The sequence below is a fragment of the Macaca nemestrina genome, chromosome 11 (assembly GCF_043159975.1).
Source record: "Macaca nemestrina isolate mMacNem1 chromosome 11, mMacNem.hap1, whole genome shotgun sequence".
Taxonomy (NCBI): Eukaryota; Metazoa; Chordata; class Mammalia; order Primates; family Cercopithecidae; genus Macaca; species Macaca nemestrina.
In genome coordinates this window covers 104,611,895-104,636,630 of record NC_092135.1, presented here as the reverse complement: position 1 = coordinate 104,636,630, position 24,736 = coordinate 104,611,895, and the positions used below count along the sequence as shown (strand labels likewise).

The 24,736-nt window shown below is 36.6% G+C and overlaps 1 protein-coding gene and 1 long non-coding RNA gene across 6 annotated transcripts in view; one reads left to right on the top strand and one right to left on the bottom strand.

Annotated features, from left to right (window-relative positions):
• Nucleotides 1-24,736, bottom strand: part of LOC105468025 (ADAM metallopeptidase domain 23) — a 170,539-nt gene that overhangs the window by 65,282 nt on the left and 80,521 nt on the right. For all 4 annotated transcript variants that reach the window (XM_011717927.3, XM_011717926.3, XM_011717928.3 and 1 more), the window contains exons 4-9: nt 23,087-23,150; nt 11,000-11,082; nt 9,760-9,823; nt 5,748-5,820; nt 4,900-4,973; nt 2,787-2,852 (exon numbers count right to left, since the gene is read on the bottom strand). In XM_011717927.3, the coding sequence (XP_011716229.2) occupies nt 2,787-2,852; nt 4,900-4,973; nt 5,748-5,820; nt 9,760-9,823; nt 11,000-11,082; nt 23,087-23,150 (424 nt within the window). The remainder of the gene's footprint in view (nt 1-2,786; nt 2,853-4,899; nt 4,974-5,747; nt 5,821-9,759; nt 9,824-10,999; nt 11,083-23,086; nt 23,151-24,736) is intronic.
• The window catches only part of LOC139357200 (uncharacterized), a 49,495-nt gene that overhangs the window by 12,439 nt on the left and 12,320 nt on the right, over nt 1-24,736 (top strand). The window contains exon 3 of one of the 2 annotated variants that reach the window (XR_011609995.1): nt 9,706-10,112. The exons of the other annotated variant lie outside the window; for it this stretch is intronic. This is a non-coding gene — a long non-coding RNA (uncharacterized lncRNA). Of the gene's footprint in view, nt 1-9,705; nt 10,113-24,736 lie in introns of those variants that run through there. 2 annotated transcript variants of the gene reach the window in all.

Sequence of the window (24,736 nt, the reverse complement as noted above, 5' to 3'; positions counted from 1 at the left end):
GCAATCCCAGCACTTTCGGAGGTTGAAGCAGAGGGATTGCTTGAGTCCAGGAGTTCAACACCAGCCTAAGCAATATGGTGAAACCCAGTTTCTACAAAAAAAAAAAAAAATACAAAAAATAACCAGGCATGGTCATATACGCCTATAGTCCCAGCTACTTGGGAGGCTGAAATGGGAGGATCACTTGAGCTGGGGAGGCGCAGGTTGCGCTGAGCTGCGATTGGACCACTGCACTCCAGCCTGGGTGACAGAGTGAGAACCTATCTCAAAATAGTAACAATAATAATAATACTAACAATAATAAAATGAATGATCAAAGTTTACCCTTAAAAGATGTGATAGCCTAAATAAGGAACTTTATCACAGAACATGTGACATAGTGTGTAGAAATTTTCTACATATAAAATAGTATTTTAAGAAGTGTGAGGCCGGGCGCAGTGGCTCAAGCCTGTAATCCCAGCACTTTGGGAGGCCAAGACGGGCGGATCACGAGGTCAGGAGATCGAGACCATCCTGGCTAACACGGTGAAACTCTGTCTCTACTAAAAAATACAAAAAACTAGCCGGGCGAGGTGGCAGGCACCTGTAGTCCCAGCTACTTGGGAGGCTGAGGCAGGAGAATGGCGTGAACCCGGGAGGCGGAGCTTGCAGTGAGCTGAGATCTGGCCACTGCACTCCAGCCTGGGCGACACAGCGAGACTCCGTCTCAAAAAAAAAAAAAAAGAAAAAAAAGAAGTGTGCTATTTTATTATTCATAAGAATAAGGTTATTTAAATGTTTACCATTGAGAAGGGTTAAAAACTAAATTCAAAAAATATGTTGTTTTAACAATTACCAAAAAACTCTGTTTAATTGTAATTAACAGTTAATAGTAACTGTTTCCTATTTTGCACAGTTACTGAGATTTGCTCTTTTGATTGATAGCTTCATGTACTTTCCTGATATATTATGGTAGAACAAGAGATTTGGAATTGCAAGTAAAGGTTTGAGAACAGATTCTACAGATTAACAGCTATTTGAAAATGTACTTTGTGTATTCAAAGACATTGTATATATCTTAATTATTATTTCCACTACTCTAAAAGTATTTATATAATGAATGTTGAAAAAAGTTTAGGCTTCAAAAGCCATAATTTCACAACATGCCACAATGCTCAAGATTGAGAATCAGCTGGGAAAAAAATCTCAATGTTCCAATTGACAAAAATAATTCAGATAAAAAAACTATCTTGGGGTTTCAAGCAAATTAAAGTCCTTCAGAAACTCATATTTTAGCCTTTATTGTCTAAAATGACTGCCTACGCATCTGGCTTTCCTTTCTACCAAAAAGGACCTCTCTTAAATTATACGTGTTCTGATAAACTTTGCTTCTTACTAACATCTCAAGCAATATGTTTAAAGGCAACTGGAATAGAAAATAAATGTGCATACAAAAGTCAGAGGTATTCTATTGAAAAACTTTATATTCAACACAATTAAACTGATAGTTAATGGAAAACATCCATTAAAGTAGGAACTTAAAAGTTTAAATATAAATTAAGTCACTATTTTTTTAAATTTATAATTTCAAGGCCTTCTCTGAGTAGGGTCTGCTAATTAGAATTTCACATCATTTTAGCATGAAGCACAACCTTATCATATCATGTACTAATCTAATTTTGGTTTCCTTAAAGTAAAACAAGGACTTAAAGATACTTGCAAAGCAATTTCAATTTTTGTTCCAATCTATCATAAGTTTGTCACCAATACCTGATTTCTATGCATTTTTAAAAGATTCTCATCTATATAGTCTTTTCAGAAGTGCAACTTTGTTTTGATAAAAACAAGTACTTTTTGCCTTAGTGTATACAACTTTTAAAGTTCAATCACATAACTACAACAGAGATTACAACTGGCCTAAACAGTCTGGGGAATGTGGCAGTGGTTGCTGGAGCCAGCTCCCATCAGATCACAACAGCCAACTAGATACATCCTCTCCTAACTCCTTATCAGTGATCTCACTTTGATAGCTTGAAATCAGCTATGGTGGCAATATTTACACCACAGATATCAGCAAACATTATAAATCAAGAGAGCTAGGTGTTAAAATTTACCAGCACACCACTAGGATTGGGTGTACTAGTATGTAGCCTACTGACCAAGACTCTTCTGGGCTTCAGGCAAGTAATTTTATATAGGAAATGGTTAAGTATAGTTAACAGAGTTTCTATTATATCTTCAAGAGGGGAAAATGAGGAACAATGAATGTTTTTCATATATCTTTTAAGTGTTACTGAAATGACATATTCCATCACATTTTACTTCCACAGAAGTTAACACGAGATTATTCATCTTTCCAATATTTAAAGACGATAAGTCATCAAAGATACTCACTTTAGATACACCTTTATTTTATATGTTTACCTCCTACAATTATATCTACCATAATCATAATTAACTAATAAGAAAAAATAACATACTAGCAGGACAAAAGCATGGAATAAAATTAGAAAGCAATGACCAAATACATAGATGAAGAAAAGTAGAGAATAAGAATTTTAAATGAAGACAAAATATGCCAGATAGTTAAATCTATTAATTACAATTATTAAACATAAGGAAAGTTTAGAGTTATGAAAATTCTGTAAAACTCGGAGTCTCCAAACACCAAGAAATAAATCAAGTCATTCAACATGTCTAAATATCTTGGGGTTAATAAGTAAAAAGTAATGATTAAATATAAAGTAAAATGTATTCTTTCTTAAGTAAGCTATCTGGTCTAACACCCACTGACTCTATATTCTTACCGTTTTGTGATCATTAACAATCATAAGTTCCAAATATTTCATTTCTTCAAATATACCACGTGATGGCTATGGAAAATAAAAATAGATGGTCAGAATGGTAACTGACATAAAATCTCTCTAGCGCTCACTGTTAAGTTGTAGATAAGACTCAGTTTCAGAACAACTCTCTGCTGCCTACTTTATAAACACCTTAGAAGAATGTTGGTCAGGCAAATTTTAAAAAGTGATCATAAAATATGGGTATATATTTAAGTATTTAGAAAATAACTATATTATATTATTATTAAGGTACTTACTTATCAACATAGAAAACAGTCCATGTACGGCCGGGCGCGGTGGCTCACGCCTGTAATCCCAGCACTTTGGGAGGCCGAGGTGGGCGGATCACAAGGTCAGGAGATCGAGACCATGGTGAAACCCCATCTCTACTAAAAATACAAAAAATTAGCCGGGCGTGGTGGCGGGCGCCTGTAGTCCCAGCTACTCGGGAGACTGAGGCAGGAGAATGGCGTGAACCCGGGAGGCGGAGCTTGCAGTGAGCCAAGATCGCGCCACTGCACTCCAGCCTGGGCGACAGAGCAAGATTCCGTCTCAAAAAAAAAAAAAAAAAAGAAAACAGTCCATGTTGTTTGTATATGGTTTTTATATGTAAAAATATTCTAGAGCACAATTATAGCATAATTCTGTTAAAATAAATAAATCTCAATTTCACATTAACATGTGATAAGATTTTCATACTTACTTAAAATGTCAATGAAAATCTATGTAAAACTCATTTAATAAGAACAGCATAAGTTATAACTACTTCCAGGTATAGTTGATACAGGTATCAATGTAGTTAAATAGAAATATTAACTTACTAGAGTGAAATTCTAAAAATAATACACTAATTCTTAACTGCTCAACTTCTCAAAGGAACAAATATTGGCAATTACTACATTCTAAAGTCTTCTAAATTAACTAGATAATCCTTTAAGAGTAAGTATTTTAGCCTTCATTTGGACTTTTCTTTTTCATAGGTGGAAAATTACAATGGTGGCTCTTTTTTCTTTATGTACATAGTCATTGATCACTTTATATTTGATGGAGTGGACTGTAGTGAAAGAACAGCAGCCATTGTAAAACTTATTATTACCAACCACATCTTTATGAATTAGCTAAAAGAACTCTTATAATAACTTATATAATATATAATAAATGTATCCATAATTATCATAATAAGAGTTTCATGAAAGGGAGGACAATTTAACCTGGAACTAAGTTTTTGACGGCTGGTGGTCTATTTTTTTTTCACAAAAAAATACACTCAGCAAAACATTATCTAAAATGTGTGATTTCTACTATAATTACTCATTAAGTTATCTAGTAAACTACCATGATATGTATAAGCTGTGGAATTAATTCTCAGTTACATAGCATTCACCATGTTATTACTAAACAGTCCCCATCATTACAGCTTTCTAGCCTATTATGAAAAGACCAGAAACATAATTTCAGTTACAAAGCCCCCATACGTTTATCAATACATGTGAAGTACATAACAGTAGTTGATTATACAGTTATATGATTTTTATTTAGAAACTGTTATATTGCTAATAGTCAAATAAATTCATTGTGTTCTGAAAAACACATACAGTTTTAAAGTTTGGTGTAACAGAATTTTTAATCTGAAAGTAATATAAATAAGCATGATTAGCCAACATTTCAAAACCTAACTCCTCTCCCTACATTTTTTATTAACAGAAATGTTTTATATGACACTATATAAGCCATATAGAAAGAAAAGTCTGCTGTACTTTAAACAGAAAATAAAACGTACTGCAATTATCATCAGAAAACACCTTGAAAACAGAGCTAAAACAACACATTCTTTAGATGACATCAGGGTTCAGAGACTACTGTCATCAGTTTGAATCACTAACAGAAAGAGATCAATAAAAAGCAGTGTGCTGAGAAGGCTCAAATCATTGGGTTTTTTGGTTTATTGTTTTCATTTTTAAACAACAGTCTCCAAAATCTAAACTGTTTTAGGTACACTTAGATACTGTGTGATGATAAGCACATGACTTCACTGAGTAAAACAGCGCCACCCAAGGCTCAATGCCACACTCACATTCACTGCTCTCTTCCTTCTTTTCAACCACTGTAATTCAGATAGAAAGGGCCACTGGTCACCTCTTTCCATAGCTGTGGAATGGAAAAATTAGTATCAAAATTTTATGCTTATTTCAATAGGAGTATGTTTTAAAACACTGCATGAAGAAACAGTGGCACTGATAATATATGTCAAACTAAGGTGAAAAAAAAGCACACTGATCATATTTCACTCTCATGACCATGAAGATGGTTCAAATGTAATTTTGCCCCAAACATCAAGAAAACATAATGTTCAAGATTCATTAAAAAATGCATATTTGACATATAACCACTTGACAATATCTGAAAATTTGAGAGAATTCTACTATGTCTAATTCATTTTAGCATTCAAAATAATATATGGCATTAGCTTTTGCATAAATTATTAAAAACTTTCAGCAGTAATATACAGAAATAAAATCACATGCCCCAACAATCCAAAAGAAGCTCCTGCCAACATTAGCACACTAAAGATGTGTCTGGAGCAGAGCTTGAGAGGGAGGCAATCCAAGCTGGCTCAAGAGCAGCAAACTGCCAGGAAAATTTCAGGATGAACCTCACTGTAAATGACTCTACTAAATTTGGCCACACTTTCTGGTTCCCAAGGCAGCTTTACTCACAGCCTTCATGTTTTAGTCTTTGCATTGGAAATGACTCTCCATGCCTCTTTATCTGAGAGCCACCGTTCATTCCAGTGCTGATCCACGATATTCACCCCAGATATCAGACCAATTCCACTTCCAACAAGCCTGCATATCTACTGAGCTCCACCAAGTAACAGCTCCTACTACATAAAATATAACCTCTATTTTAATTAAAACTTACTGAGATTCTTCATTTGCTTAGAATACTGTCCCGCCAAGGTTTTCTGGATAATATGTGGTCGACCTGTGCTTTTCTGAAACACAACAATTGTAGGCAATTTAGAAAGCAAGATGTGAACAAGCCTCTATGAAACAGTGTTAGAACTTTCTCTAACGTCCTTCTAAAATGGGAATATTTATATGTCAGTTTTTAGCTATCAAAAGTGTAAAGTATGTCTTATTGAAATCTTAATTTTACATAAAAGAGTATCATCTAACTGCCCAAGTTTAGATAAAAGCATGGTGTTATTTGGTTACTCTTAAATCTTAGCTTTCTTCAAAGCTATAAATGGGAAATTCATAAGAAACACAAAAAGCCAATAAATATGTAAAAACATGCCGAATGCTTTCATATTCCTTCAACATGCAATTTTTTTTAAATGAAGCACCAACTTTTGCCATAAAACTGGTGAAGTTTAAAAATTACGATATCCATAGTTAATTACCATTGCAAGGCCAAAAGCATTCTCACACCTTGCTGGCGAGAGGAAATTGGTAGCATAGTTTGAGAGAGAAATTCAGCAAGGTCTATCAACAAACGTGAAAACATTTATATTTTTTTGCCCTAGAAATTATGCTTTTAGGAATGTCTATTACCATTATTCTTATTACTATTAGCTTCCATTACTGAGTGCATAGTATGTACCAGGTACTGTTAATGTACGCATTACTTAATTTAGTCCTGACAAAGATCCCATATAGTGCATGGTTTATCCCTGTTTTACAAACAAAGATATTGAGGCTCAGAGAGATATATCCTTGTCTTAAAATTGTATTATAAAATAATGGTCCAATTTGTTTTTTAAAATATATGGGACTATATCATTGAAAACTGGAAGAACATACTCTGAAATATGACAAGAAGTTATCTTTGCGGGGGACAGGATAATGGATAATTACTATTTAAGTATTTGTTTTGCTTTTCCAAATTTCCTATATTAGTTTTATAACCAGAAAAAGTTATAAAAAAGAAACTTAATAGGTTACATAAGACTTATAACAGTTTTGCTATTCGTTTATTACTTGAGAGATAACATGAATTCTCATTAGAAATATTCCATGCATATTACTTGATTTATCGCAAAGCGTACTAAAATCAATAATAACAAATTAAACATCAAAATATCTAAAATTAATTACAGTAAGCTCTAAATTCTGGTAAAAGGTGAAAAGGCAGTAATGAAATTAACAATGGGATCAGCAACACAATTTTAAAAACGGACTAATTTAAAGTTTCAAGCACTATTCCTTTCTTCTACCCATAGTGTGGATGAGGACAAATCATTACATAAACAAAAGGTAGGCAGTAGGAAGGAAGGCAAAGAGAAGGCGATTTGCATGTAACAATCAGGCCCTGAATACTATAATCATAAGCAAATATGATCAACATAAAACTAATGCTTTAAACATTATAACAACAGTTTATATTTATAAATCCTTATGACAGTTTAATAGACATTGTCACCTACATTTATTAATTCATCAAATCTACAAAATCACCCCACTATGAATGCATTAAAAAATTATCTCATTTTATACATTTAAAAAACTCGAAGCATAAATAGTTATTACGTGGGATTCTGTGTTTTGTTCTTTGTGGATTTTTTTAGGGTACCAGGGCCATTAATCATTAAAGCCAGAAATCAAAGTCAGAGTTTTTGCTGAATGAGTTGAATAATTTTGCTGTACACAGATTATCTTTCCTTACTGGAGTGAGAAAAATATCATGTTACTTAATCAAAATGTCTTTATCTAAGTGGGCTGTCTTCAGTATCTGATAATTTTTATAGTTACTAGTTGAAAAATGACAGAGGTTTACTCACACACCAACCCTTTAAAACTTTTCTGTTTCAACTTTGAAATTTACCCCATATTCACACAAACACTGCCACAACCAAGACAATAGAAGTTTGTCTGTTTAGCTTTTATTATCAGTAGCCTACATGACTATTAGCTGTTTCACTATTTATTTATTTATTTATTTATTGAGATGGAGTCTTGCTCTGTTGCCCAGGCTGGAGTGCAATGGCACGATCTCGGCTCGCTGCAACCTCTGCCTCCCAGGTTCAAGTGATTCTTCTGCCTCAGCCTCCTGATTAGCTGGGATTACAGGCGCCTCTCACCACACCCAGTTAATTTTTGTATTTTTAGTAGGGACAGGGTTTCACTACATTGGCCAGGCTGGTCTCGAACTCCTGACCTCGTGATCTGCCGCCTTGGCCTCCCAAAGTGCTAGGATTATAGGTGTGAGCCACCGCACCCGGCCCAATTTTATCTAAATTTGAAATCCCTAAAGATAAAAAATGTTTTCTGTTCCCCATCAAATATTGCAATATTCTGACTCTGTCAGTCACAAAATATTATTTTACCACCTCAGTTCTTTTCACTGATCTGACTTCCGTACTCTCAGTACCTTAATCTCCTCCTATTCTTCCCCTTGTCACTCCTCTCCAACCCTGTCAGGTTCCTCAAAGTTCCTCGAACACCCTAGGCACACTCCTGCCTCAAGGCCTTTGTATTTGCTCATCTCCTAGAATGTTCTTCCAGCTCTCTAATTTCCCTAAGTTCTTCATTCACCACTTGTCTTCTCTTGGTGGCCTTCCCTGAACCGTGTATATATAAAAATTTAACTTTCCACCTTCCTGGCTTCACTTTTTCTCCTTACCATGTATCACTATCTAACATACCACATGTAATTACTTATTCATTCTGTGTATCCCTATCTGCCCCTATAGACTGTAAGCCCCATTTGGCTCAGTCTCTGTCTATTTTATCAGCAAAGTATCCCCAGAACCTAAAATAATACCCAGCTTGTAGTAAGCCCTCAATACAATATTTACTGAATATACATCAAATTTTAAATTTGACTGCATTCTATTAGCAAGCAACACTATTAGAGCATGTGATTTCTTGTCTAAATCACTGGTTTATGCATGACTCTAAACATTATTTTCCTCCCTATCTGTAAAGAAAACTAAGTATTCTATAATGTAATCATAGTTCAGCTCACAGATTTCCCCACTAAAGATTTTCAGGTTCATAAAAGTTAAGAACATTCTTATAGTCACACAATTTTCTAAAGATGACAGTTAAGAATGAAAGCTATTTTTTTCTAATTTCAATAGGTTTTTGGGGAACAGGTGGTGTTGGGTTACATGAATAAGTTCTTTAGTGGTGATTTCTGAGATTTTGATGCACCCAACAGCCAAGTAGGGTACACTGTACCCAAATGTGTTTTATCCCTCGCCACCCTCCATTTTCCCCCAACGCCCCAAAGTACAATGTATCATTCTTATGCCTTTGTGTCCTCACAGCCTAGCTCCCACATATGAGTGAGAACATACAATGTTTGGTTTTCCACTCCTGAGTTACTTCACTTACAGTAATAGTCTCCAATTCCCTACAGTAATACTCTCCAATTCCATCTAGGTTGCTGTGAATGCCATTATTTCATTCCTTTTTATGGCTGAGTAGTATTCCATGGTGTGTGTGTGTGTGTGTGTGTGTGTGTGTGTGTGTGTGTGTGTGTGTATCCCTCTCTCACATTTTCTTTATCTACTTGCTGACTGATGGGCATTTAGGCTGGTTCCATATTTTTGCAATTGCAAATTGTGCTGTTATAAATGTGTGTGTGTGCAAGTATCTTTTTTGTATAATGACTTCTATGAAAGCTAGTTTAAAGCAAGGAGGCTGGCTGGTATAAAACAAAATATTCTCCCCGCTCTTTTCATAGACTGGGAAGGACTAGGATTTGCTTCAGAAAACCTATGTTTGATGCCTCTTATTATCCCTTACTGGTACTTGGGCCTGGCATGTGCAACTTAAACTTCAAAACTGAGGGTACTACTCTAAGTTTGAAATAAGGTAACACGTACAAAGGCACTTTGAAATCTACATTCTTTTCTCTTTTCTGCTCAAAGGCAAAGATGCTGGAGGAGTAGAACGCCATCAGGCAACTGATGGCATAGACTCACCTCATCATGAACCAGCTCCAGTGGCTCTATCATATACACGAAGGTATCATCTTCAAACATGCCACTAGCACAAAAGAAACCACACAAGGAAGGAACAAACAAACACAGGAAATGGCAAGAAATAGCAAGTGAGCTTCATTATTGTGTCTTCAAAATAAAGAGTATAACTGAACAAATCCCTTTACACTGTCACAAGTTTAATTCACATATCTGCATGGAGTCCCACTGTGGCCCCAGCACTCTATTAGGCAGCATGGAGGCTATAAAAATTATAAAAGTATACATCAAATACATGCAAATTACACCTGATATAACTGATGTTTGAAATTCAACAAATAGATTGGAAAACTACTCTGGGATAGGACTATTCACTCAGGGGCAGTCTCTAAAGTAATTATTCCAGAACCATGTACAACCATACAAACTTCTAGTTATGCAAATTCAATATCATCTGTAAGAAAACAGGTTCTTTAATATGAGAATAATCTAAAACCATCTGTTTCTGAAGAAGAAACAGTGGTATCTTTATGCTTACAAATTCTAAATTGCCATCAAGCAGTATGACTCTATGTCATACAAATTACATTTAATTTTCAGGGACATAAGGTTTTTTATAAAAGGGCAAAAAGTTTCAAGATTCTTTGTCATCACATGGCCAAAACTAAGTCTTTATATGAGGTGCTACTGTGTTCAGGTCTAAAAGGTGCCAACACATGGTTTTGTTAGAGCCCACACCTAGGTCAATGTGAGAACTCCTCTCTTTGTCACCCCACCCTTGCCTGGCAAACTCCAACTTACTGTTAGGTCTAAGTTTCTTAGATCTAAGGGCTACTGACTCTCAAGTCTAGCTGTAGGTCTAACTGACATGCCTCCAGAATATGCCACTGGGAAACCTTCCTGGACTAGGTTTTGCCACTCCACAAGCTCCTATCTTCCCCTTTACAGCTCTTAGCACAATGGTAATTAAACATTCACCTATGTAATCATTTGATTAATCTCTGAATCTCCTACAAACACTAAGTGTTCAAGAGGACAGGGACATTGCCCTCCTTGTGCACCACTCCATATGCAGTCCCTAACACAGCACTGGCACAGAAGAGTCACTAAAATAAATAAATAAATAAATATATATATATATATATTTAGTATATATATAATATATAAATATAAAATATATATATCCATAAAAGGAAAACTGGAAAGGGTCAATGAATAAAATGCCAATGACATTCCCACTTACTGAAGTCCATTGCAGGTTGACAGAGCCACCTTGGAGTCTTTGACGCCTCTAATGCTTCCATGGTAGTAACAGTGCTCTCCGCCCTGGAAAGCAGAAGGTTTCGTTGATTGGTTGTATTTTATGCATCATGATTAATTCTTTGGGTGCTTCCATAAAGCAAAAAGAAATGCAAGGATGGGCATATATGTGCACTGTATTAACAACCCTAGAAACTCCTCTTAAAGTTGCAAATAAGACTAGGCAATTTTTCAACTTTTTTATAACAAGCATGTGTATATTAAATTGAATGAAGGAGAAAAGGCTTTAAAAAACAATGACACCAAGGTAATTAATAAAACATACATTTCTTAAGTATGTATTATAGGAGTACAGGTACTTCTCCGATGTTGTTACGGAACAAGGACTTCCACTTGACTGAAGAGAGACTCCAAAAGTTTGTTTATAATCATTTTTGATGGAAAACTATACAATATCTTATTTGTTTTCTTACCTTTAAAAATTAACTTTTAAAACATTTTAGAAACAATACATGAATGTAGTTTTCAAAGTCACATAATAACTACAAATTTTATTTTTTTAAAAAAACATAGCAGTTTCCTTTGTCCCTCAAAGGAACCCCATCAAATCTTGAAACTTTTCACCTTTGTCCCATCAAAACAACCCCATCAAAAAGTAGGCGAAGGATATGAACAGACGCCTCTCAAAAGAAGACATTTATGCAGCCAACGGACACATGAAAAAATGTTCATCATCACTGGTCATCAGAGAAATGCAAATCAAAACCACAATGAGATACCATCTCACACCAGTTAGAATGGCAATCATTAAAAAGACAGGAAACAACAGGTGCTGGAGAGGATGTGGAGAAACAGGAACACTTTTACACTGTTGGTGGGACTGTAAACTAGTTCAACCATTGTGGAAGACAGGGTGGCGATTCCTCAAGGATCTAGAACTAGAAATACCATTTGACCCAGCCATCTCATTACTGGGTACATACCCAAAGGATTATAAATCATGTTGCTATAAAGACACATGCACATGTATGTTTACTGTGGCACTATTCACAATAGCAAAGACTTGAAACCAACCAAAATGTCCATCAATGACAGACTGGATTAAGAAAACGTGGCACATATACACCATGGAATACTATGCAGCCATAAAAAAGGATGAATTCATGTCCTTTGTAGAGACATGGATGCAGCTGGAAACCATCATTCTCAGCAAACTAGCGCAAGAACAGAAAACCAAACACCGCATGTTCTCACTCATAGGTGGGAATTGAACAATGAGAACACTTGGACACAGGAAGGGGAACATCACACACCGGGGCCTGTCGTGGGGTGGGGGAAGGGGGGTGGGATAGCATTAGGAGATATACCTAATGTAAATGACGAGTTAATTGGTGCAGCACACCAACATGGCACATGTATACATATGTAACAAATTTACACGTTGTGCACATGTACCCTAAAAGTATAATAAAAAAATTAAAAAAAAAAAACAAAAACACAGCAGTTTCCTTTGTCCCTCTTTCCCCTCCACCTCCAAGGCAACCATTTTTAATGTTTTAAGCTGTTTCTTCTGGTGTTTGGCTACACATTTTTGAAAGTTTATATTTTTATGTTCTGACTAATTCCATGTTAGAAATTATCTACCTAATATAGGATCTTGAAAATCTCTCTCATCCCCAATACATTCTAATGCATATCACCAGTTTTAGTTAAATCTATATTGTTTATGTGTACACAAATACTGTTCACAGCTCTGACACTAATAATTATTGTATTTTCTTTCTTGCTCCATTTTTTTTTTTTAAAGCATTTTTGCTCCTTTGTTGTGCTGGGTACTCTGTGACACTTTTTTTTTTTTTTTTGGAGACGGAGTCTCACCCTGTTGCCCAAGCTAGAGTGCAATGGTGTGATCTCGGCTCACTGCAACCTCCGCCTTCCAGGTCCAAGTGATTCTCCTGCCTCAGCCTCCTGCTGTGATGCCTTTTAATCAAGAAAACTATGCACTTCAGATCTGGGCAGCTATTTTTTATAAATAACAATAATTTTTATTATTTATAAAAAGAATATTTATAATAAAAAATAATATTTATTATTTATAAAATATAGCTGAGAATTCCCTCCTTTCCATTTTTCTCCATACATGAGCTCCTACCAGACTAGGGAAGTCCCCGACTTCTTATCTGGTTATCTGGCTGCACGGGGCAGGCAGTAAATTGGGGACTTAACTACTCTACATCTACTTTCAACCAGTTTTTCTTTTTTCAGATGCTTTTATTTCTGCCTTTCTGGGATAAGTGACATAAGTTGACTTGTTTCTTCTTGGTTTCCCCCCAAACGAACTTAGCAGAGCATGAAAAGCTCAAAGGTAAGAGTCAACCCTCATCCACCTTCCACCTCCTGAAATTTTATAGCTACGTCTCACCTGCTTGTTTTCTCTTCTCCTGTCTTTGTCTTGGTGGGTTCATATCCTTTTTTATTCCCTAACTGTTCTTTAGGTGGGTTATTGGGAGAAAAAAGAGATAAATATATATTTAGACGGTCAGGGATTGGTTCCAGAACCCCTACATACTCCCAAATCTGCACATACTCAAGTCTCACAGTCGGCCCTGTGAAACCCACATATATGAAAAGCTAGCCCTACATACACACAGGTTTTGCATCCTACGAATACTGTTTGCTTGAAAAAAGTCTACATATAAGTGGACCCGTGCAGTTCAAGGATCAACTGTATGTATGTGTGTGTGTACAGTAAAGGGCTGCTTTTCTTTTATTTTCTTTTTTAAAGACAGTCTCACTCTGTCGCCCAGGCTGGAGTGCGGTGGCATGATCTCAGCTCACTGCAACCTCCACCTCCCAGATGCAAGCAATTATTGTGCTTCAGCCTCCTGAGTAGCTGGGATTACAGGCATGCACCATCGTGTCCGGCCTTGAATCACTGCATTTTTTGAACCTTACATGAGACTTCAGGCAATATCCAATCATCATAAGAAAGTTTTAATAGCCACATTGTGTAGTTATATTAAGCATTATAAGCAATTTGGTAGCTTCCAATTTAATATCAGTAGTAGTGGTATTAGAGGATTTTCTGAGATTTTTATTACTAAATTTATACCAAGTTTTTAAAAAGTATTATGGACAAATATTATTTGGTAACACTTCAGACCACGGCAAAGTAACATCTTGAGTTATATCATATAAAATAAATCCTGAGAGAGAAGGAGCAATCCATCTTGGGTGCCAAGCATAACAGTAGTGGGCCAGTACAGGCAGCCCACTTCTAGAGGGCACTGGCAATCATGACTTTGGACAGTCAGCTCCAGGGGTGCCTACCACCCAGGAATCTGGCCATCTTCACCAACCATTACCTCACAGTGACTGCTGTCTCCATATACCCATATGGGGACAGAAACAAAGTGCAAAAGGCTCTTCTAAAAATAACAAAAGGACAAACTGATTCCCACATCTTCAGGTTCTCAAGTCCATGATTCTTTCTCCAGTCAGGAAGACTTGAGACAATTAAAGAGGGCTGGCCCTGACCACCTAGGAGTGGGTCACAGACCTGTGACGTGGCAAATGGCAGAAAGGAGAACCAAAATGGGCTCAATTCAGCCCATGACACAAGTCTCTGTGCACCCCTATAGACATCAGCATTTTCAGATCCAAAACTGCCAGTTAATTAAATTCAACAAAAACGGAGCATCTGATAAGTGGAAGTTATTGGCTAGTCACAGGAAATTAAAAATCCTAGTATGCTCCCTACCTTTCTCAGCCTGCTACTTGCACACAGCTGAACACTCCACAAGCCAGATCATGCTCAAATAATAACTCTGCTCCACAAGGTTTCCAAGGTCAGAATCCCATTGGAACCTACCAGGCTTCCTCTTCATATACTGACACATTGAAGCCATGTCCATCTTATAAAAACACTTCCTAACCAGAAATGGCTGGCGATAATAACTTTGTGACTCTAGTGATAACAACTTGTAGGGGAAAAAAAATCCGGTTCCCTGGTGTTACTAATCTAATAACAGGAACTGGACAGGCATCATGGCTCATGCCTGTAATCCTAGCACTTCGGGAGGCCAAGGAGGAAGGATTGCTTAAGCCCAGGAGGAGTTTGAGACCAGTCTGGGCAATGTAGTAAGACCCTGCCTCTATAAAAAATAATAATGATGATAATAATAATAGTAATAACAACAGGAAGTGTTTGATTCTACTCATTTCAGTGGAAACAGAACCAATAGTTTCAATTTGGTTTTTAAAATTACCCTACCTTTGTGTCTAACTATTTTATCTGCATGGTAAAGTTCCATCAGCCAGTTCTTTATTGCTTATGAAACTCCCAAAAACCTGGACATTCATAGTGACCACACACTGATATTTTCAATCTATTCCTGCAGGTCAGGATAAACATTTGAAAAGAAACTACACAGCCCTTAACTAGAAAATGTGTATATTATGATATCTAGGTTCTGAATATAATAATAAAAACTACTGACATTATACTCAAATGATTATTCTATATACATATCTTTAAATTTTTCAAGCTTATCAACTACTAGGATATGCTAAACTATTTTAATAATCAGTGAGCTGATAACAAATGAGAAATAGAAAAAAGATATCTATAATGGGACATGTATACCTGATTTTGACTACTGCAGAATAAGGAAATAAAAATAATAATTTTGGAGAATTGGGGAACTTGAGACCCCAACACATAAATTATTAAATAATTTGTTAAATTATTAAATAATTTGTTTAATTATTTACCTTCATTAAATTTAATAGGGAAAATGTTCTTGCAGTAGTTTAATAAAGTATTAGAACAGTATGGCTGTCCCAATGCTATGTAAATTTTTAATAGTTCATATAAATTATACTATTCCAACTTAAAATAGCTTTGTGAGGAGCTAGTGTCATCTGCTATCTTGATTTCTTGGGGCATATTTTAACCCCGGGCTCCTTACATATTCTATAATATACTCCGAATGTTGCCAGGAAGGGCAATATTTTGAATGATTAATAATAATTTCAACTTTATACTCAAAATTCAAATAACTGATAATCCTGGATCTAATTTAAGTGATTTAGTGTGGATAGTTTTGTTTTCCTTGCTATTGCTTAAATTGTTTATTATTTATGCAGTGGTAAGAAAGTTTTTAAAAAACTGGCTATTCATTCAAAGACTAGGGAAAAAATTCTAGTGTATACACAAGTAAAAGAGTCATTTTTAGTATAGGAGTGGAAATACAAACTTTAAGTTATCTAACTCTTTGGTTAGAAACAACACAAACATGATTTTTTAAACCGAATTATGGCAAGTTGAGAGGCAGTAAAAAAGAAGGGAAAATAGATTTAAAAAATAGTCTGAAAATTTCATTAAAATATTACTAAAGGAAAAGGGAATGAGAAAAATAAAGGAAAGGAAGCAGAAAGAAGTGGGGAAACACTCAGAAAATGGAAGACAGGCAGACCTGTGTGTCTGAAAACACTCCTGGCACCAACAGAGCACCTCGGCCAGACTCTGATTGACTTCTGCAGGGCCCACCCTCCCTGACTCACACACTAGACAAGGTCTTCAGAACACGCACTCCTCCAATCTCCTCCACTCTGCATCAACCCTACCTCCCAGCCAGGAGCCATGCACACAGAGACCTACTCCACTGACCATAATCCAAGTTCTCCTGCTGCCAAAAAGCCTTCACTCCTAGAAGGGAGCTTGAGCTGACCTGTGATGATGATTTGATAAGGAAAGCACAAAGAACATTCTAAAAGGGTGATGTAGTTATACTGATAAAGAAAAGAATAAAGGTGAGAAGAGAACACAGGACCCACAAGGGCAGGAATTTTTATCTGTTTGGTTCACTGATACATATCTAGTACCTAGAACAGCAACTATGACCTAAACTAGGTCACGGTACAAGCTAAATCAACATTTTTTCTGCTTTTTTATTTTTTAAAAGTTATATATATCAGGCCGGGCACAGTGGCTCACGCCTGTAATCCCAGCACTTTGGGAGGCCGAGGTGGGTGGATCACTTGAGGTCAGGAGTTCGAGACCAGCCTGGCCAACATGGTGACACCCCATCTCTACTAAAAATATGAAAATTAGCCAGGCGTCATGGCACATGCCTCTAATCCCAGCTACTCGGGAGGATGAGACAGGAGAATCACTTGAACCCAGGAAACAGAGGTTGTAGTGAGCTAAGATCGTGCCACTGCACTCTAGCCTGAATAACAGAGTGAGATACTATCTCAAAAAAAAAAGGTGTATATATCTAAAATATACAACATGATATTTTGATATACATAGTGAAATTATTACTATAGTCAATCAAATTAACATGTCTTATTTCTACCTCACAGTTACCTTTTGTGTAAGCGTGTGGCTTGAGCATCTAAAATCTACTCTGTTAGCAAATTCCCATCATACAATATGACTGACCATAGGCCTCATGCTATTCATTCCATCTTGAGACTTACAGCCTACATAACTGCAACTTTGTACCATCTGACCTACATCTCTCCAACCCACTACCTCACTCCCACCCCTCCACCTCCTGCACCTGCTAACCACTGTTGTGTTTCTATTAGGTTGGTGCAGAAGTATTTGTGGTTTTTGACATTACTTTCAATGGCAAACACTGCAATTGCTTTTGCACCAACTTAAATATATATTTGACTTTTTTAGATTCTACACATAAATGAGGTCACAGAACATTCTCCTTTCTGTGTCTGGCTTATTTCAACACACACACACACACACACACATACACAAACACACGTGCATACAATGGAATAGCATTCAGCCTTAAAAAAGGAGATCCTGGCATTTGCCAAATATGGGTGGACCTGAAGGACATTATGCTATACGGTAAAACCATATTTGTTTAATGAATGAACAGGAATGGCTTATTCATGAGCATATGTGACAAGACCAATCTTAAAGGATTCTTGTTTGATGAAGAGGGTGGGTAAATAAACTCTTATTCCCCACCTGGGTTTTTTGTTATCGTTTAGATATCATAAAGGTTGTTTAGAAATCATAAAGTTTACCTTTTTAAGTATGCAATTCAGTGTTTTTCTTAGCATATTCACAGAGTTGTATAACTATCCCTACTATCTAGTTTCAGAATAGTCTCATCACCTCAGAAGAAAAGTCCTGTACTCATTAGCAATCAATCCCCATTTCTCCTCCCCTGCACTCCACCAGGCCCTGGCAATCATGAACCTACTTTCAGTTCCTATGAATTTGCCTATTCTGGACATTTCAAATGAACAGAAGCATATCATATGCGCCCCTTCATATATGGCTTGTTTTACTTAGCATAATGTTTACAAGGTTTATCTATGGTGTAGTATGTATCAGTACTTCATTCCTTTTATGACTGAATAGTAATTCCACTATGTGAATATGCCACATTTCCTTTATTCCTTCATCAACTGAAGGACATTTAGGGTGTTTCCACCTTTTGGCTACTACGAATAATGCTATGAGCATTTCTGTACAAGTTTCTTTGTGGACATATATATTTAATTCACTTGAGTATATGCCTGGGAGTAGAACTGCTGCATGATACGGTAATTCTTTGTTGAACTTTTTGAGGAACTGCCAAACTGTTCTGCCAAGCAGCCACACAACATTTTACATTCCCACAACCTGTGTATGAGGGTTCCAATCTCTCCACAGTCTCGACAGCACTGGTTATTGTCCATCATTTTTATTACAGCCATCCTCGTGGGTATGAATTGGTGCCCACCCAAGTTTAAAACTAAATGAGAGAGTGACATAGAAATGAAACATAAAAATGTCACCTTCATTTATTATAGAGCTATACTGGAGGAGAGGATTAGTTGAGAATCTAATAGGCCTGCTAATGCTGCACCCAGGAGTTAGCTAGCCTTACCCATCCAGGCAGAGACAATGTGGGACAACTCAACACCCCCCCCACACACACACGGGGGTGGCCACAGAACAATTCAGAGAAGAGAAAGGTGGAAAGAATGTATTCTTCCTGTAGGAAGGTGGATCCTATAAAAAAAAAAAAAAACAGGGGAGGGAGGAATTGGCTGCACAGACATACTTTCCCAGCAAACTGCTCTTCCTTCCCTGAGCAAGAATGAGCAAGGGAATAGGAAGAAGCCAAGGTGAGAAAATAGACTTAGGAAAAGACGCTTTCCCCACCTAATAATGATAGTAATAAGGTAGAGGGAAGTTGGGATGGAGGCACTTCATCTATTTATTCATCATGACTGCTGGTCAGATAGTAGTTCCTTTCATAAGCAGAAGAGAAATCAAAGTATTAGTAAGCACTTACAAATATGTATTAGCAGCTCACCAAAAAAGACCTAACAGAAATATGTTAATTTTGAAAAGTACTTTCATAGTGTTATATTGATGCTTACTCTTTTATAATAACTGAAATGCTAAAAATTAACTTATTTAAATAGGCTCATCAGCAAAGTTGGTCAACAAATATATAGTACTTGAAATATGCTAAGAGGGTGAATCTTAAATGTTCTCACTACAAAAAAAGAGATAACTATGTGAGGTGATGGGTATGTTCATTAGCTCGAGTGTGGTGACCATTTCACAATGTATAAACATATCAACATGATGTTTTGTATAATACATACAATTCCTATATATACAGTTTAAGTTATATACCTTAAATATATGCAATTTCTATTTTTCAATCATACCTCATTAAAGCTAGGGACAAAAAAGGAAACTAGTCACAAAGGCCCACCTATTATACGATTTCATTTATGTCCAGAATAGGCAAATCTATTGAGATAGGAAGTATTAATAGATTAGTGGTTATCTACAGTTGGTAAAAGAGAGACTGCAACTGTTAACAGGTGGTGTAAGGTTTCTTTATGGAACGATGAAAATATTCTAAAATTAGATTATGTTGATGGATGCACAAGTCTGTAGATATACTAAAAACAATTATATGCTTTATGATATATAAGTTATATCCCAATAAATTTGTTAATAAAATAAGAAAAGTAAATAAATTACCTTTAAAGTTGTAAAAAAAATCAACAAAATAGTTGTATTATATATTATGTGCAAAGCACTGTAGGAACTTAAACAAAGGCTATTGCTCCATCAAGCGCAGAACAAAAGTTCTTCCTTATTCACAGATTGATGCCCAGCATTCATATTACACGCTTCTTTTTTACCTCTCCAGCTCCTATATTTGCTTCACATGGAAAGAAGCACTTTTAACCCACATGCATGCAATAAAAGTAAAAGCCAAGACATTAATCTTTTCTTAGTGAGAAGTAAGAATGAGGGAGGGGCTTGGTAGTGGTGAAATGGGAGAACCTAGGCAACCCTCTTTTCAAAGTGCGGTTGCAACTAATTCCTGGGATACTGTCAATATCCACCTTCATATTTAACTTCACAGCCAAATAAGACTGTTCTTTAGTTATGTGGATAATACTGTGTGTCTACGTGTGTGTGTACAATGTGTGCATGTGCTTTTCTCTAAACAATTTGAGATCTTTGAGCCGGGCATGGTGGCTCACGCCTGTAATCCCAGCACTTTGGGAGGCCGAGGCCGGTGAATCACGAGGTCAGCAGTTTGAGACCAGCCTGACCAACATGGTGAAACCCTGTCTCTGCTAAAAATACAAAAAAATTAGTCAGGCGTGGTGGCAGGCGCCTGTAATCTCAGCAACTTGGGAGGCTGAGGCAGGAGAATCGCTTGAAACCAGAAGGTGGATGTTGCAGCGAGCCAAGATTGCGCCACTGCACTCTAGCCTGGGCAATAAGAGCAAAACTCCATCTCAAAAAAATAAATAAATAAATAAATAAACAATTTGAGATATTTGGGGGAAAAAAGGCTGCATTATGTGAAAGTAAGTTTAACCTAGTCATTCTTACATATTAATTTCCTTTTCTGGTACTCTGGACAAAGATTTTCTGAAACAGCATAAAAGACAATCTTCATGAAGTTTATTTACAAATGCATATATATATATATATATATATGTAATGGTGGTGGGAATATGAATTTATACAAACTTTCAGAAAGAAAAATTGTTAATATATGTGAAGAGTGTTAAAAAATTGTACCAACTCTTTGACCCAGAAAATTCCTTTCTCAGAATTAATGCTGAAGCAATTATAAGGGATGTATTCAAAATGTATCTGGAAGGCCCTTCCCTTGAAGTTATTCGTATAGTGAAAGATTGGAAACAGTCAAAATGTCTATCACCATGGCATTTTTAAACAAATTATAACAAATGAATTAGAAATAATATGAAGTTTTTAAAAATTAAAGGTTTAGAAGATTACTTAATACATGCTAAAATATTTAAAATTTTGCTACATTTTAAAAATCTTGACATAAAATACTGTGCACCATATCAATACAGACACATAAAAAACAGACTTAATTCATTATCTATGAAGCACATAAGTTTGGGCATATGAGCTATTTGGAGAAAATGGGTCATGAAAGAGAGAAAAGCAGTGAACACAAAAACAAACTGCAGTGAATACAATTTCTTTTGCTAGAGTTGAAATACCTTTTGTTTTAATTTTAGTTACAATTGATAACAGATTTGGAATATCTTATTAATTATAAAGTCTCCTTTTGGGACCTCAAATGACCTCTGGAGGCCAATTAGTTATTCTGTTTCTTTAAAAAAAAAACACACAAAAAAACTAACTTAGTGCCTTAGTGAAAAGTTTGGATCAGGTTTCTGTGTCCTGCAAAGGTGGCTCATTTGCTGAGTCTATAAAGTTCCCTGCAATCTTGTCTACTCCAGGCTCATGATTCAGCATCCGCAGTGCTCAGGGCCCTGGCACAGCTGACAGAAGCTTCAGTTTGTACAAATGCCAGGAAGCTCGTTCCCGCGCTTGATTTAGCTTTCCTGCTCACTTTCCACAGCGTTAACTTTTAGGGAGACTCAACAACCCCCAAGTGCAACCTAAGGCAAGAACTGACAACTAATGATACATGAAAGTTCTTAATCTGTGGCACAAAACCAAAGGCTGGAAAACACGTCCTATTACAAATTGGAATGTTATAAATCCTGAGACATGCCAGGGCCTCCTGGGCAGTATTTATAATGAAGGGCGCCTATAAATATTTGCTGAGAAGCCATCACACTGAAAATCCCAGTTACCTATATTGCGCAAGTCCACACATGGGAAAGGTGCTACTTTTATGTTGACATGTGTTAACAATCTAGGAAACAAACAAACAAACAAACAACAAATCTAGTGATGTTTTCCCACTTTGTTTCCTTTCCTGTGCCCCAGTATCCGGGACACCGGGGACACTGCTCAGGTTCAATGGCACTTGTTGACTCCCTAAAAGTCAGAGTTTCTTTCTGTAGCCATTCTGAGGAACTTCACCCTGACTGATGGAGGTCACTGTTTCTTACATACAAACCATCTCTCTCTCTCTCTCTCTCTCTCTTGCTTTAATCCAAATTCACTTGCTGTTTATTAATCCTTCCTGAAGACAAGAAATTTCATCTCCAAATGAAGGAATCAGATACCCAAGTACCCTCATATTCAATGTTCCATGGCCTTAAGCAGGCTTATTTGCCCTCTCTCTGCCTTAATTTCTTCCGTAGTACAGCAGGAATAATAACATTGACCTCACAGAATTGTTATGACGGTTAGAGAAAAAGTACTACCTACATTTCACTTCCCCTGCCCTTCTTGGGCAGCAAAGTCATTTGCACTAAAGAATCATTCTAACAGCCCATCCAGTCTTCTAATCCAGATTCGATGGCCATGAGCCTCGTCCTTCTTTACTGACTACTTTCAGGTGCTGATACGGAACTGAATAGCTCTTTATACTATCACAAAAGGTACTGTATGTATAATAAAAACAATAAACATTTTTTGTCCTGAATACCTAATGTTATCTCAAACATTTGTACATTTTAATAAATTTCTCCTCACTAAAAATAGTATCATTGAAAAAGAGCACAGGTGATTTTACCAAGACAGACATCAAAACAATGCAGTGTGCACTGATCAACTCTATGACTGGTACACTTACACTACAGAACTTGCCGACGCCAGTAACCGTACCTTAGAGTACTGTGGTTTCCCATTTTCGTAGTGAATCTCCACATAATCCGAAGACAACAAACCACTACAAAGGAAAGAAAATAGAGTGATTTCTGCATCTAAGACACTTGGAGGTTTAAAAACAATCGGCTCAATAAATGAATGTGAGGGGCATGCAAATCACAAACAGCTGCAATCCATGGTTAGTACAGAAACAAAAACAGGTTATCATCAAGAGTCTCACACAGTATCCAGGAATAAATTACTCCCCAATCTATAGGGAAAAAAAGACAAGACATAGACAATCTAACGGTGAACTCTTTTTATACACACTATTCAGGATCTGATTCATATGTTAATTAATATGGAACAAACCATAAGGCAAGTAACACGAGAAGACAGATCCTATAAAAACTCCACAATTATGCCCTAAACCGCTGGAATGTCATAAAATGTAATCACCAAGGAAGAGTGTAAAGCAAAAGTCAGCAAGTGTTTTCTATAAAGGCCAGGGAGTAGATATTTCAGGTTTTGTGGGCCATGCGGTCTCCACTACACTACTCAGCTCAGCCATTATATTTCAAAAGCAGCCACGGGCAATATGTAAACAAATGAGCATGGCTGTATTCCAACAAAACTGTATGGACACTGAAATTGGAATTTCACATAATTTTTATGTGTCATGGAATATTATCCTTCTTTTGATTTTTTTCGACTATTAAAAATACATAAAACAAGGCTGGGTATGGTGGCTCACACCTGTAATCCCAGCACTCTGGGAGGTAGAGGTCTCAAAAAAAAAAACAACCTAGTTCAGCCCCATATTAGTGGTGTGACCCTGGGCAAGTTCCCCAACTTGTATGTCAAATGGGGATGGTCAAGAATGTGAATCTCATAGAACACTGTGAGGATTAAAGGAAACCATGAATATGCAGTACTTAGCTCAGACTATGCAGTACTGGGCTAAGAAATGCAGTACTTAGCCTAGTACTTACTCAGTACAGACTAAGTACTAGTATGCTGAGTAGGTACACATAAATGGGCACTGTGGTGGTCACTATTTTAACTCAACTTCTTAAAACATATTTCTCCCTCTACAACGTGGAAATATAAAATATGTGCCTCCTGAAGAGCACTGCATCATTAGGGCATCTAGGTTCCTGTTTGGGCTCTACCACTAGGAATAATGACAAGTGATAACTCGCATTTGCTGACCACTTACTATGGCACAGGTACTATTATAAGGACTATAATGGTATTAACTCATTTAATCCTAATGGGAACTGAAGGAGAGGAGTAGGTCCCACTCTGAGTCAGCTGTATGCCCTAAACTTGGGTCTTTATTTCTTCTTATGTAAAAATGAAGGGCTAAAGCAGAAGATTCCTCAGCTCCTGCCCTACTCTGCTATTCTGATTTTCTATAATCTTGCCTCATAGTAGGTTTTCTTGTTAGGAAACCATGACACTACTTCTTTAGCTGAAGAATGGGAGGACTCAATGATTTTGCATCACTTTGAGAGCTGCATCTGATGCATTCTAAAAATGATTCAGTGAAGAGGGCTGGAAAGGGGCGTAAAGCACCAGTCAACAGAGTAACTGGGGGCCTCCTGGGTATGTCCAGCATAGTGCCCTGTGTCTGCTAATGGACAACCTTTCCAACACAGAAAGGAA